We start from the raw sequence: 14,995 nt of genomic DNA on the forward strand, positions 1-14,995 counted from the left end.
TATGTATTACACATCATTGCGACAAACGCACCGTGGATTTCGATATGTATCTTCCCTGTCCAAAATGTGTTCAATCAACCAACTTTGTCGAACCGCCATGATCAGTGAGTGTGGGATGAAAACATGTGTTTTTGACTAGCTAATTGCCTCCTAAATAGCAGACAAAGAAATCTACACCGTCTCGTCTAAAGTCAAGAGCAGCAGCTCGAACTCGAACTTTGCTGATAAAAAAAATGTTTACGCTAACATCCTACTGACCTTTCCTGTTGGTTCTAACCGGGAGCGGCCACTACTGTTCGCCAATTCGATTGTCGTTCATCTTACGTAAGAAGGTGTTTCGGAGCGACTTCAGTTGAAAATAACGCGTACTCCCGAAATAGAAACACATATGACGGAACGACTTTTGTTTTGGTCAACTCAACAGTGTTAATCGTCTGTCGCTGGCCGAGTTTAGATATTAATGGCCAAACAAGCGACGGTGACGGGTCGCAGTTTTGTTTACATTTTTGTTAGGTATTAGAAGAAATAAATTCAATGAATGCGTGAAAACTTGCAGGGACTTCTGACGCCGATGCGACATATTTTTGCCGCAGTATCGCCGCTCATATATCGTTCGGTTGAGTCTGTTTAGCTGATTAGCTGAGGAAATAAATTTCAATCATGCGTACGTTTGTATGCCTGAGTTTTAATAAATTCTTTCGAGCGGACACGCATATCAACAACAGCGCGAAAATGCGAGGGCGACGCGGATTACTGTCATTAATTTTTTATAATCCAATCCATTCTAGTTAAATATTGCCTTCGTTGACGGTTCGAGAGAAAAAGAAAACCTAAAGCAAATCCTCAGGTGTGTCGTTGCGCAATCTAGTAGCCTGATTCGTTGTTTGTGACCAACAAGCAAAAACTTTCGAACTATAAATTACATTTATTTACGGAATTTCCTCTGTTTTTTTCTAGAATCTCCGGCCAGACTTGGCTTCAGCTTCAGCAGCAAAAACTACGTGCCAGAAAGGAGCAGCAGAAACGTGAACATTCAAATAGCTTTAGGTAAGTTCCGTCCGGATCCGTTTGTTGAGGTGAAAAAAGCATCCAAACTGCAATTTTCCCGTTTTCCGCCACTTCGTTCCATCGCAGTTATAGTTATGGCAGTCCTGCATTCCCCACCGCCGCCGATACGCTGTACAACAGCCAAACCACACACCGACGCAGCCAGACGCTGTCGCCGGTGCGCAACGAACGCAGCTATCACACGTTGACCACGACACGGACGCACTCCAGCGAGCGGCCCTTCGTTGCCGTCAAGCGGGCCCACGAAAACGCCAAAATGCAATCAATCGGTGTAAGTACAAAACACTATAGGGATCTGGGATGCTGAATGCATTATAAACATTTAGTAGTTTAGCAACTGTTTGCACTTGCCTGACCTGCTGATTAATTAGTTTACACTTTTCGGCACAAAAACTATCGTTCTGAGAACAAAATTGTACAGCTAAAAATATTTGCATTCTACAACAGTTGTTCGTGTAGGATCGATGAAGAAAATGTTGCATAGCTTTTCTTTGAAAACAGTTTCTCTATCGATCCCACCGAAACCCACTCTCAATAGCTTAGTATAAAACCAAACGAATCGTTCTCATATTTTGCGGTTCCATCCGTCCATTTGTTTGCGCATTTTTTTCTCTTATTTTTGTATATTTTATGAAAATCGCTGCACGCCTCATTCGCACGCAACCCACACCATCATCATTTCGTCCCGTAGTCTGCACCGTTGTCCGTTTTGAATGCCTCCCCGCACGGTCATGTTGCACAAATTCAGCACCAACAACAGCAGCAACAACAACAACAACATCAACAGTTTACGGCTCCATCCCCTTCACCCTCCTTGGATCACCATCAACAGCAACAGTACACTGTTAATAGTAGTAATAGTGTCACTAGTAGTAACAGCCTCATCACCAATGGTCAACAACAGCAGCAGCAGAATGGCAGCAGCCCGGCCAGCCAGCACCAGGTCCAGAACGGGCTGCTCTCGTTGGCCGACCACGAACACTCGACACCGAAGCACGGACAAGTGAGATTGGTAGGTTCTTGTTTTGCAACATTTTACTCAACCCAACCCCGTCGGTTGTGTCTCGCGGCACGGGACACTAACTGACTGACCGTTAGAAGAGAGTATCGGATTTGAGCGCCATGTGGGCGCCCCCCCCCCACTAATGCGCGATCGGTGGACTGATCCTTCCAGTGTTTTTTTTGCTCTGTGTGTGCTTGTTTAACTTGTTTTTTTTTTTACTTTGTTTTTTCCTCGTTTGCTCTGATTTATCTGCCTTGTTTGCTGCACTCTAATTTAGCGTGTGCGTGTGTAATTTGAAGCTGCTAAGTGGCTTTTGTTGGTACACTTTCTTGTCTTTAATTTTATTTTATTCTTTTCTTATAATTGCCAACAAACTGGTTGTTCATCTATTTGAAAAAAAAAATAATTAAATTCTTATGTACTACCTAGCTGAACCCGGGGCGAGCGTTGCTACGTTTGCAACTAAACTTGTGCGTTCGATTATATTCTAGAGAGGGAGGAGTCATATGCCAAAATTGGTTCCATTTGCTTGATTTGTTCTCGAGCTATACAGAAACTTGTGTTACATTTGTGTGATATTGCACTATGGCCCAGAAAGCCAATTTAGGTGGAATAAATTGTTTACTCAGTAGTGGTTAATTTCAAACTATTTACGTGTTAGCAACCAAATCTTGATTTAGGATGCCGCTATTTTTGACATGAGCTATTTTAGGGTAACCCTTAAATTAACCAAGATCCAGACATTATCTTCAAAAAGAAGCAAGATAGAGCGATACTCACTTCAGCAATTTTATAGCTTGAAGTATTTTAAGTAAAGGGTGTCCCACATCAAATTGCACCACGGAAGAAACGCTGTAGAAAATTACCCATTGGGTATTTTCTCTTGAAAATGTGAGTAGAAGTAGTTTAAAGTGTATTGTTTACACTCTATTTTTATCGCGATCAGTTTTACGAAAATTGGAAAAAATGGCGTCAGCCGAACAACAACGTCACGAATTTATTTTGCGCAAATACCTGGAAAATCCTCAATTCTCTCATCATGAATGATGAGACTTACAAACTGAAAGATAGTGTTGTAAAGCCCGCCTTCGTGTGATCCAATTTTCTGTCACGAGCGATTTCGTTCTAACGAACACACATGCATGAGCACTTCTTTCGGATTCCTTTTCTGATGTTCCCATGCACTGCGACATGTTTTTGCCAGTGTGTGTTTAGTTATCAGCCACGGTCGTCGCTCACGCTCGTCATGGCGACCCCGCAGTCGATACCTATAATCGATCACAGTGGCCCGCACTCTTATCCGCGTGTGTAAGCGAGAGAATAAAATGAATAAGAAAAGAAGTAAAGCAAAATCTTCGAAAATACATCCTAGTGTGCCGCACGTGCTCACGACCTGTTGACAATTTATGAGCTATGGTTTCGCGGACGGGCTGTGCAGAAAGTTGCTATGAGGTTGTACACTCGTGAGTGTGTAGGTAGCAGAATGTATGCACACAGTACCAGCAGTTGTTTGTCGTAAGCTTGTGTCAATGGAGTAAGCTTTGGATGCTATGCTTCTCACACTCGCTCGCCTAAGAATTTCAAACCTTATCGAAAACAAGATAGAAACAAGTGGCTGGAAGACAAAAGGATGATGGCTTCTGATACTGTCGCGGGTAGACAACTATTTAAACTTCTCATTTGGTAGTTGACTACAACACGTGAACGAGACACAATTTGTGTCTAAAAATGACGCAATTCCAGCAATGGTGGCACACTAAACTGCTGTAACGCGCGGATCCCTTAGCTTGGTAAAAAGAAATAAATTATAAACCTTGTAAGTGTTGCTTCAATGACTGCTTCATCTAATTTTCTACTTTTTCCCCATCATGTCCACATTATTCCACTCTATGATACTATGAAACACATTTGATTTCATTACTTTGTTTAACATTCCCTTCGTTTATTGCAAAGACTACCGTTTTTAATGAATAACTTCATTATTAAGGTTAAGTAAACAAACATGAGGTTGAGTTTATACATTCTCTTTTAGATTTGGACGACTCACACAACTTAATGCAAGATAACCCAGTCACTTTTACTTATTTGGACCTCCTCCCTCCTTTTTAGTGACCACCCCCCTTTTGACATTCACTTATGTTAAGAAACATGTACGCCAAGTTTGCTGAAGAACAGTCAAGGCGTTCCGGAGCTATGGCGCAATTCGTTAACTTTTATATATACTTAAAACCCCACATATTCAAAGTTGATTTATTTGAGACTAGCTGAGTGCCCGATCTTACTCAGGCGCCTTTGTCTCACAGCCATTTGTACATCAGCTACTGTAACCAAAGGGCTTATAATGCAAAAATATAATACTTGTTCGTCTTTTGGACGTCCCTCCCCATTCGTTAGCTTCCCCTTTTTTAATACCCGACCACTTGCACAACTGTTTTTTTTACGAAAATCTATAAAACCCTATAAAGAAAGAGAAACAAAGACATTTTTCCTATTTGTACCTTTTGCTTTTAACAATGGCCATCCCACCCATAGGAAATGAATGGTGTTGTTATTGTACTTTTCTGAATACAGCTTTTTATTTATTTATCAGTTTAGTACTGCATCCTATCCTGAAATCTGAAACATGTCATATAAAGCTGACCATGAGAAAAATATGATGTTCTCAGATCAACTACACACTGTTCGAATGATTGTCCCTGTAACTCAAAGAGAGTTGGTCAACAACACTTTACACTAATGATCGAACACTTTTTATACGGGTCATTTTGATTCGGTGATTAATTACACTTGACAAATCTACGTATTTCGATTTTTTCTGTTGTACGGATAGATTGTTACAGTTATGTGGGTTAGTTCTGATTCCCTTATGTCAAGGAACATGTATGCCAAGTTTGATGAAGAGGCGTCCAGGTATTTGGGAGTTATGGCCTGTCCCCCTGTTACGACCCCCCTCTTATCAACCCCCCGGTGCTGATTCCCTTATATCCAGGAATATGTGTGCCAAATTTGGTGGAGATCGGTCAAGGCGTTCTGGAGTTTTGGCGGAACATACAAACTCACGCACTTCTATGTATATAGACCAAAATCCCCTCTCCAATTTTTTGATATTATGCACAGAAAAGTACGTTCTTTCAAACGCAATCAACCGTTTTTTATTCTGCTTGCATCCTTCCAAAATACTAACATTTGAAAACGGCATATTTCTAACACAAAATTTGATATAAGTGTAGAAGTAAATCAGATAGACAGTTTCTTTTTTCACCAAAAATTGCGTCTTATTGAGCCTCAAAAGTCATCTTAAGAAGTGTTTTGCGAGAAATGCCAAATAAGAAAGTTATGGAGAAAAATCGCAAAATAGCAGAGTCGTTCTAACTTGATTCAGGAAAAACGCCCTAATATAGAGACGATTTGAGATAGAGGGATTCCGTCTTCTGCATTATTACTCAAAATACTTCTAGCTATAAAAATGTTGAAGTGAGTATCGCTCTATCTTGTTTCGTTTTGAAGATAATTTCTGGACCTTGGTTAATTTAAGAGTCACCCTAAAAGAGCTCATGCCATAAAAAGCGGCATCCCAAATCAAGATTTTGTTGATAACACGTAAATAGTCTAAAATCAACCACTAAACTGAGTAAACAATTTGCTCTACCTGGCCATTGGCTTTCTGGACAATAGTGCATTGTTGAATTTGTACCAGGCAATTGTGCGATACGTAACTTTCAGTTTTTTAATAATCAACTCACACTACTTTAAAGTATTCTTTCTTTATTCTAGTGCGATCCTTGATGCTTCTGGGTATTCTACGTCCACTAAATTGGCGTCATTTAGCATTCATCATTCTATTTTCTATGCATATTTGAATAAATAGCAAGGTTCAGCTTCCTTTATATTGAAATCAAAAATCGACTGATGCATTTCCAGCCTAGAAGAGGAGAAGGGACAAATAATATTTGTTTTGTTCGTAAATTTTCAAATCAGTGCCGCTAAATAATAACAAGAATCACCATGTATCTGTTTGGGAAATATGATCTGAGACGCTAAAATAATTCTGAAAGTTGGAAGCGAAATACGCATCTGTCAGAATAGCAAATAGTCGAATTGAAATAATTAATTTCATAGTTTCGGAATATGTACCAATCAGGGCCTTTAATTATCACCGAATTTCAAACAAAACAGGAAATCTTTTTTCTTAGCATACATTGTTTTTTATGCCTCTGAGTTTCGTATGTACAACTGCACAGTGATTTTCATCATAGTATACAAGTTCAATATATTGTGAAAATAGAACAGCAGAAAGTGATTTTCAAACCCAGAAGGTGATATTCACTTCAGGAAAAAAACAATTTTAAATGCAGTAAATGAAAAGAAAAATCTTATGTCCAACAGCTGAACGCAATAGATGCTAAATAACAACATAATTTTTTTTTATTGATTTTCACTGCTCAAACGTGAATATTAGTTTGTTACAATATCACAGGGCGCTGATATTCTATATTCTCGTGCATGAAGTTCATGCTTGCTGTATATAGTTATTATGTACGTTTGATCAAAGCAAGCAGATTTTCAATGCAAGGTAGACTGATAATCCAGAAGTTTGAACGTTATGCTGATGAATATTAACAGCACTGGTACCAATGAAGGCTACTTATATATTTAACCAGCCATTTTCCGTTTTTATTTTTCCAAATTTTCATCCTCCCATCACCTCGTCCGTTTGTGTTTGTGTGACTGTTTTCTTGTTTGCTCTCACTCATTTCGCATCCCCCCCTCCCCCAAATTGGTGCTCATATTTTTGTGTTTTATTTTTCGTTGTCGCCATGTCGTTTCTTTCTTTCTCTCTTGTTTACTTCTAGGAGTCCGAACAGATAATCTTCAGTAACATAAACAGTCTCAGTAATCTCGAAACTAGCGACAAACTAAACCACCTGTTAAAAGACATAACCGAAAGTGCGGCAGCCGTCCAGCGGGCTGCCGTCCCCGCCAGCAGTGTTGTAACTACTATTACTACTACTTCCACTACTAGTGCTACTACTACTACTACTACTACTAGCTATAATCCAGCCGCCATTATTACTGCTACCAATACATCCGCTCCTTCAACTACTGCCACTAGTAATAGTACTCTCACCACTCAGACCCATCATCATTACCATCAGCAAAAGGAAAACCCTAGATTCATCAATCATGCTCACACGAACCATCACCACACTCATCATCTCCAGCAGAATGGTCACCGGCGAGCATATCCAGAACCGATGGAACTATCACCGGACGAAACGAGCGGTCATGTACCTCAGTTGTTGCGAATAGGTGAAGAGGATCCTCCACCACCGAACAACGGTGGTCAGTTAGCACTCGATAAGCTGCTCGCATCGCTAGCCCTAGAGAACGATGTTACCGAGCAGCATCTTGCCAAAATCGACCAGCAACTGCAGCAGCGGAAACCAGGTTTGCCCTATAGCCAAGCAATGGAACTGTCGGCCGTGATTGCCAACCTCACCGAGTACAATTTGAGCGAAGCTCAACGACTGAATCTATACAATGGTAATGACCTGGTGTATCAGGGCAATGGTGATGCGTTCCGGATCCATGCCGACATCAATGGCAATGGTTATTTTCCTACTGCTAATGGAAGGAATGCCGGCAGCCAGCTGGAACCCACGAGCTTACTAATCAGTAACCATCACGTACGACGGATAGCGTCCGAAAGTGATAGTACGATTTCGTCCATCTCGCCGAGCCTGTCGGAGCGAAGTAACGCTATCTCGTGGTGCGATCAGGTAACATTTCTGCATTCATTCTCATTCACATTTATATATAGTTCTTTCTTCGTACAACATGCGATCGCGCTCTTTGTGTCTAACCGATGGAATTCAGTTTCATTCATTCACTTGTGTATAACACGATTATCGAAATACCTATGTGCATGCTTGTTCTTACTAGATGTTACTAGAAAGCTAGCCTAGAAATGGTCGCCCGGTTACTAAATTAATATATTGCACCTCCCTTTCTCTCGCTTTGCAATATACCTCTCATAGTTTGATAAGTTCCATTGCAGACAAAAAGTTCAAATCGGACTAAAGTTTTGAGGTGGCGCAGTCTGCCCACAACCCCACGCGGATGTCTTGTTTCTTCGTTTTGTTTTCTCCAACCGCTTTATTGATTTGACGGATATTTTGTTAGCGAAAATGGGAAAAAGTTGACAGCAATAGATTGAACAGTACCTTGTGGATGCCGTGGATACTGTATTTCTCTAATGAATCGAATTCAAGAAACAAAACGAAGAAACAACGACGTAGGCTGTAACGAAAATCTCTACTACCCGTTAAAGAATACAGCTTTTAGAAATAAGAATCGGATTCTTCGTCTATATACGATATGTTTTTTTCTTATCCCCACAGGCCAGAGAAGAATCATTCTCCTCCTATCGCTCGGAAACAGAGCCAGACCATTCACCGATCGGTGGATCACCACGACCGGAGACACCCGCTTTCCCAGTCACTCCACGCACACCGTATGGCCTCAACAATGGCACCTCTAGTCCAGCACTTCCGCCCAAGAGTCCGACATCACAACGGTAAGCTCAGTCTGCCCTTTCTGCCCAGTTCACTAACACCATTCGAACCCAAATCAATCACTCACACTACCAGCGCCCGCCATTACTAGTTTAATATAAAACCAATCAAACCAGTCAACAACAGTCTGAAAAATGCGCATCTTTCAAACTACTTTTGTAGAAAATATAACTCGACTTGGTCTCTGAGAAGTCAGCGATCGACCGTCTCAACGTACGACGTGAGGTTAGCATTTTTGGTTCAGTACGGTAGCATAAATCATTCGAAAATAAAATAAAACACTTACACCGTTGTCGTTCGTTGCAACTGTACAAAAAATAACACGCTCATAGAACTACCTGGGGATCGAACCGTTAGTGGGAAAACCTACCACCCCTCATATGTTTGGCCTTCAGTAGTTTTTCTGCACGATTGATTGAATGGCATAGCAAAAAGAAACTTTCCGCTCAATAGACAAAATCGATGTCAACGAACTATCGTTCTTATCACACTCTCTTAACATAACCGCACACAAAGACTAGTGAAACAGTATAGATATATGATCTGATACATACGAAATGCTTACTAACATCCGCTTCCGCCCCGCCTGGTTTTTTAGCAAAAACATCCTAATAAAACACTTTGAAAGGCTCCGCATAAAAGCCAACCTGTTTCAGTGCGTAGCACCGATGATAGAAAAGAAACCCAACAGTTGCACCTTCTACTATGAGTGAGTTAGAATGCGGCAACCCCTAAGTGTTAGATTTTTATCCATCGTCCGACAGCATATTTTTAGTAATTTGTGTGATGTTCTGACCGAATTAACCCTTTCGCGAGTGCGTCGCTACTAATCCCGTACATTACTAACAAAAATATCAACGTCGTACCGCATCTTGGTTGGAAAGTGCACGCCGTCTTCGCGCTAACTAGAAGACTTGTTCCACTAATTCCCTATTCCCTCGTCACAGCAAGGACCTCTTCTCCGGCAACCAGCGCTCGCAGGAGCTGATCAACCAGAATGAAACGGTTTCATGCTACACATCACGTCGCAACTCGATCACATCGAACGCCAACAGCGAACCACAGGAGGTCGCCCCGCAGTTCGTCAAGTTTGCTCGCGATTCATCCAAGTACTGGTACAAGCCGGCCATCAGCCGGGAGGAAGCGATCGCGATGCTACGGAATGCGCCACCCGGTACGTTCGTGGTGCGCGATTCGACTACCTTCGCCAACGCGTACGGTCTAGTGGTAAAGGTGGCTCATCCACCACCAGGTGTACAGCCGAAGGGACCAAACAGCGACGAACTGGTGCGGCACTTCCTGGTGGAACCAACAATCCGCGGAGTCCGTCTGAAGGGTTGCTCCAACGAACCGGTCTTTACTTCACTATCGGCACTGGTCTATCAACACTCGATCACGCCTCTTGCGCTTCCCTGCCGTTTGATCATACCGGACACGGTAAGTTCGTTTTTCATTCGATGTAATGAAATTTTAATTTGCTTTTTTGTGTTTTAATACAGGACCTCCAGCAGACGGAATTCCAATCACCAGCCCAACAGCAACTTCTAACGCAAGGTGCCGCCTGTAATGTTCTGTATCTGTTCACCTGTGACACAGAGTCACTGACAGGTACGTTAGATTCTTGTTGGTATTCTTAACAAAATGTACTCATTACATTCGGGTTCGACATTTCAGGACCCCAAGCCATCAGGAAAGCGGTTGGATTACTACTGTCGCTACGGCCACTGCCGAAACCCACACAAGTGCACTTCAAAGTTTCGATCCAAGGAATCACTCTGACGGACAACACCCGGCAGCTATTTTTCAGGTGAGTGCGAGTACGGGTAGACTGAGGATAGATTCTTTTTCCAGATTAATCTAGATTTTCAAGGGGTGTCCGATCTGGTTCCATTTACACTCAAGTCTTTTTTTACACGGTTTGTTTTTTCGATTACTCGAAAACGGTGCAGCTAAGGAACTATTTACAATCTACGTGAGGAATGTCGAGCTACTCCCAAATGTATTGAGAAATAAATGAATGGTCTCTAAGTTACCCCATTCTTAATACTCAAAAAAATAAACCGTGTAAAAAAAAGTACTTGAGTGTATACCCGATTTTTGTGGTGTAAATTCTGTTTCCGCATCATGGTTCAACACCTGTGCTTATCAAACTTACTTTGTGTCTCAAGCATGACTTTTTAAAACCGCAACTAACCCAAATGCCCTTAGAACCATAAAGTCTTTTTTTTTAACGAGTGGGGAAATCTGCTATCGGACACCAGAGAAGACAACTCAGGGAGTGGGGTTTGGTGTCCCGACCCCCCTACTGGGGCGTGAGGATCCAGGCCCACTAAAACCCTACTCGAGTCTCCAGCCTCAATCCCCCCTGGCACCACCTTATCGGTATTACTTCAGAGAGGGGCTATTGTGCTTAACGCACACTCTTAGATAACTACTGGACTATGGTAGTTAGGCTGTTTATTCGCCGTCGATCGGCTTTCCAGCGGTTTTGTAGCTCAAGTACGATCTGTCCCAGCCGTCCGAGCTAGAACACATCTTTTGGTCTAAGTTATCCGGAGTAGTGTCCTGTCCGCTCACTGCCATCATGTTGCTTCTCACGCCCGCGAAACGAGGGCATATGAAGAAAGCATATTCTGCAGTTTCCTCAACGTCCACGCATTCGGGACACGCGGGGGACTCCGCCTGCCCAAACTTGTGCAGATACTGTCTAAAACAACCATGCCCTGACAGAATTTGTGTCAGGTGGAAGTTGACTTCGCCGTGGCGTTTATTGACCCACCCGGATAGTTCCGGGATAAGTCGATGTGTCCACCGGCCTTTTGTGGAATTAGACCATGCCCGCTGCCATGTGATCATCGAGACCGATCTTGTGGTACTCCGTATGCCTCTACCTCCACGTTGGTTGAAGCACTCTACGTCTTCGCTGATGATGATACCAATAGGCATCATACCCGCTAAGACGCAGATTGCGTCATGTGAAACTGTGCGATACGCACTCGCCACTCTTAAGCACATGAGACGATAGGTGCTTTCCAGCTTGGCTAGATAGCTTTTGGTACCTAACACCGATGACCACACCGGCCCGCCATATCTGAGTATGGACTGGACCATGTTGGCTAATAGCCTTAGCTTGCTGCCATATACCGCAGAGCTATTAGACATCATACGAGACAATGCCGAAATAGCTGTGGAAGCCTTCTTGCAGGCATAGTCGACATGGCTCCCGAACTTGAGATTGTCGTCGACCATTACTCCAAGGAGTTTTAAGGACCGCGTTGACGAAATAGTGCAGTCCCCGACGCTGATATTTACTTGCTGCACCGACTTGCGGTTGTTCACCACGATAACCTCCGTTTTATGATGCGCTAGGTCCAGTTTCCTGGATCGCATCCAATCTTCAACAATGTTTATAGAGTGGGCAACCGTCAACTCAGCCTCTCTGATAGATTCACCGTAGACTTCCAAGGTGATATCGTCCGCAAAGCCGACAATCACCACCCCTACCGGGAACTTTAGCTTCAACACCTCGTCATACATGACGTTCCACAACACCGGGCCCAGTATGGAACCTTGCGGAACCATTGCGGTGATTGGAACGCACTTCTGACCCTCCTCCGTGTTCCACGATTCTGGAAATAATTTCCCAGAATTCTGTACAGCGACACTGGCGCTTGGACGTTCCGAAGCGAGTTGGCTATGGAGTCCCAGCTAGCGCTATTAAACGCATTTCTCACGTCGAGCGTGACAACTGCGCAATAACGGATACCAGTCCTCTTGGGCTGAATTGCCACCTTGGCTGTCTTAGTGACAGACAAGATGGCATCCACCGTAGATTTGCCTTTTCGGAAGCCGAATTGGTTCCTTGACAGACCGTTTGTACCCTCCGTGTACTGTACGAGTCTGTTAAGGATAACCCTCTCCAGTACCTTGCCGGCAGTATCGAGCAGACGGATCGGCCTATATGACGAGGGGACACCCAGAGGGTTTCCCAGCTTCGGCAATAGGACCAGGTTCTGTCGCTTCCATCTGTCCGGGAAGTGGCCATCTTCCAGGCATCTACTCATTACTGCCCCGAATAATTCGGGAGCCTCTAGAATAGCCGCTTTAATGGCCATATTCGGGATACCGTCTGGCCCCGGTGCTTTGCTCGCCTTTAGGGATTTGGCGATCTCGATGAGCTCCTCGTTCGTAACCGTCACTTCCTCCCCAACCTCCAAACCGCCGTCGCCCACGTTACTTTGGATGTTCGGCTGGGAGGCCGACCATCCTACGCTATGGTCTGAGATACTGGAACGTCGGCCGTGGGACGACTCAGCAGCCTGGGGCCAGGGCCTTGGCTCGTGGCGAGGAAAGAGCTCGATGATCCGCTCCAGCATCTCTGGCGATTGCTCTGCGGGCCATTACGACCATTGTTCCTTGCCATTACGACCCTGTAGGCATCACCCCACGGGTTCGCATTGGCACTAACCTTTCAAAGCAGGCTCGTTTACTAGCTTTTATCCCACTCTTAAGCGCTGCGCGTGCAGCAACAAGTGCTACCCGACATTCAACCCTGCCTTCGTCCAAACGAGCTCTTTGCATAATTCTCCTCGCACGAAAGCACGCTCCGCGGAGCTCCACAATTACATTTGTCCACCAGTAAGCCGGTGACCTGCCGTACCTAGGTCGACCTTTCCTAGGCATGGTAGCGTCACACGATCGCGACAATACCTCAACCAAATGATCAGCGTTCGGATCGTGCATACCGCGATCACCGCACTCTCTCCGGATCGCTTCCACAAATACTTCGGGGTCGAAGTATGATGTCTTCCATCCACGGGTGGTTGGAGTGTTGGCTCTACTCGCCACCTGCCGCCTCGTTATCTGACCGACACCGTAGCGGACCGCCTGATGGTCACTGTGAGTGTAGCCATTGTCTACCCTCCAGTCTCCTATCAGACCAGGACTGCCGAATGTCACGTCGATGATAGACTTCGCACCGGTCCTACTGAAGGTACTTGCCGACGTTGGCCAAATCTACGTTGAGCTTTGCCAGAGCCTCAAGCAGAATCCGACCCCTATGGTTCGTGCGACGACTTCCCCACTCTACCGCCCAAGCGTAGCCCAAGTCTCCCGCCACAACCACCGGCCTTAGACCAGTCAGCACAACTGATACTCGGTCTACCATCCGCGTAAACTGCTCGATAGACCATCTCGGCGGAGCATAACAGCTGCAGTAGAACACTCTATCCACTTTGGCAATCGCAAAGCCTTCGTCTGCGGTTGGCACAATCTTTTGAACCGGGAACCTGCTTGTCGTCCATATAGCCGCCGTCCCGGACCCATCCAAGACCCAGTTGCCGTTTCCGGCAGGGACGCGATATGGATCCGAGATGATGGCAATGTCCGTTGCCGACTCGGAAACTGCTTGGTGTAACAGCTGCTGAGCCGTGCTGCAGTGGTTCAGGTCGAGTTGTGTCACTATGATCGTGGCTTGGTCGCCGGCACACCAGCCGGACACCTTGGACCTCCCGTTACGTGCTTTGCGTCCCGTTTACCGGTACAGATCAAGTACTGGGGAGGCTCCGCGCAGTCCCTTGCTTTATGGCCAGCACTGTCACATCTCCTGCACAATTGGCTCCTATCTGGCCCTTTGCAGTTCCAGGCCTTATGCCCGTGCTCGAAGCATCGGAAGTAATCCTCCGATTGCTTCAGCACGCTTAGTGGGCATACCGACCACCCCACTTTTAGCCTAGCAGCTTTCAGGGCTTCGTTTCCGTCCGCCAGCGGAAGTCGTATGGTGGCTACCACGCAGGCGAACCGCCTCGGTTGCCACCACCACTCCACTCTGCTCTTTGAGGGCCTGTACAACCTCACACACATCGGTGATCTCATCCAGGTTTTTAAGCTGGAGAGTCATTTCTGGTGTGAGAGCACTCCCTCCCCGAGCACTCCTTCCGCTATCGACTTGTATGCGGAACTCTTGTTGGTGGCGTCCTTCTTCAACTCAAGGATCATTTCGCGCGTGCGTGAGCGGTGGATGCTCCGTACGTCCGCGCCTAGATCCTTGAGTAGGGCATCTCCTCTCATGGCCTTCAGACCCTCCGAGTATTTCGACCCGTTGGTTTTCAGGATAAGAACGTCGCCGGGGACTGTCTCAGACGCTTGGCATCCGTTTGTATTGACTTCGACGCCTTCACGGTCTTCACCTCTCCTGCACGCGCCACGAGGTCGTTATGCACTTTGGTCGCAGCACACAAGGTTCTCCGAAGCATGAGCAAGCTCTGCTTCAAGTCCTTGGAGAAATTGCCGCGACCTGACGGGAACTCGATGATTATATCGAGCTGCTGTGACGCGGCTACCACTTTGG

At 45.0% G+C, this 14,995-nt stretch overlaps 1 protein-coding gene across 8 annotated transcripts in view; it reads left to right on the forward strand.

Annotated features, from left to right (window-relative positions):
* LOC128732797 (tensin-1) overlaps positions 1-14,995 on the forward strand; it is a 183,790-nt gene that overhangs the window by 165,869 nt on the left and 2,926 nt on the right. For 7 of the 8 annotated variants that reach the window (XM_053826188.1, XM_053826182.1, XM_053826184.1 and 4 more), the window contains 7 exons: positions 958-1,047; positions 1,135-1,339; positions 1,760-2,080; positions 8,473-8,648; positions 9,594-10,083; positions 10,146-10,254; positions 10,321-10,453. In XM_053826188.1, coding sequence (XP_053682163.1) covers positions 958-1,047; positions 1,135-1,339; positions 1,760-2,080; positions 8,473-8,648; positions 9,594-10,083; positions 10,146-10,254; positions 10,321-10,453 — 1,524 coding nt within the window. The remainder of the gene's footprint in view (positions 1-957; positions 1,048-1,134; positions 1,340-1,759; positions 2,081-8,472; positions 8,649-9,593; positions 10,084-10,145; positions 10,255-10,320; positions 10,454-14,995) is intronic. The other variant, XM_053826183.1, reaches the window with a different exon arrangement.

This window comes from Sabethes cyaneus, chromosome 1, assembly GCF_943734655.1.
Source record: "Sabethes cyaneus chromosome 1, idSabCyanKW18_F2, whole genome shotgun sequence".
Taxonomy (NCBI): domain Eukaryota; kingdom Metazoa; phylum Arthropoda; class Insecta; order Diptera; family Culicidae; genus Sabethes; species Sabethes cyaneus.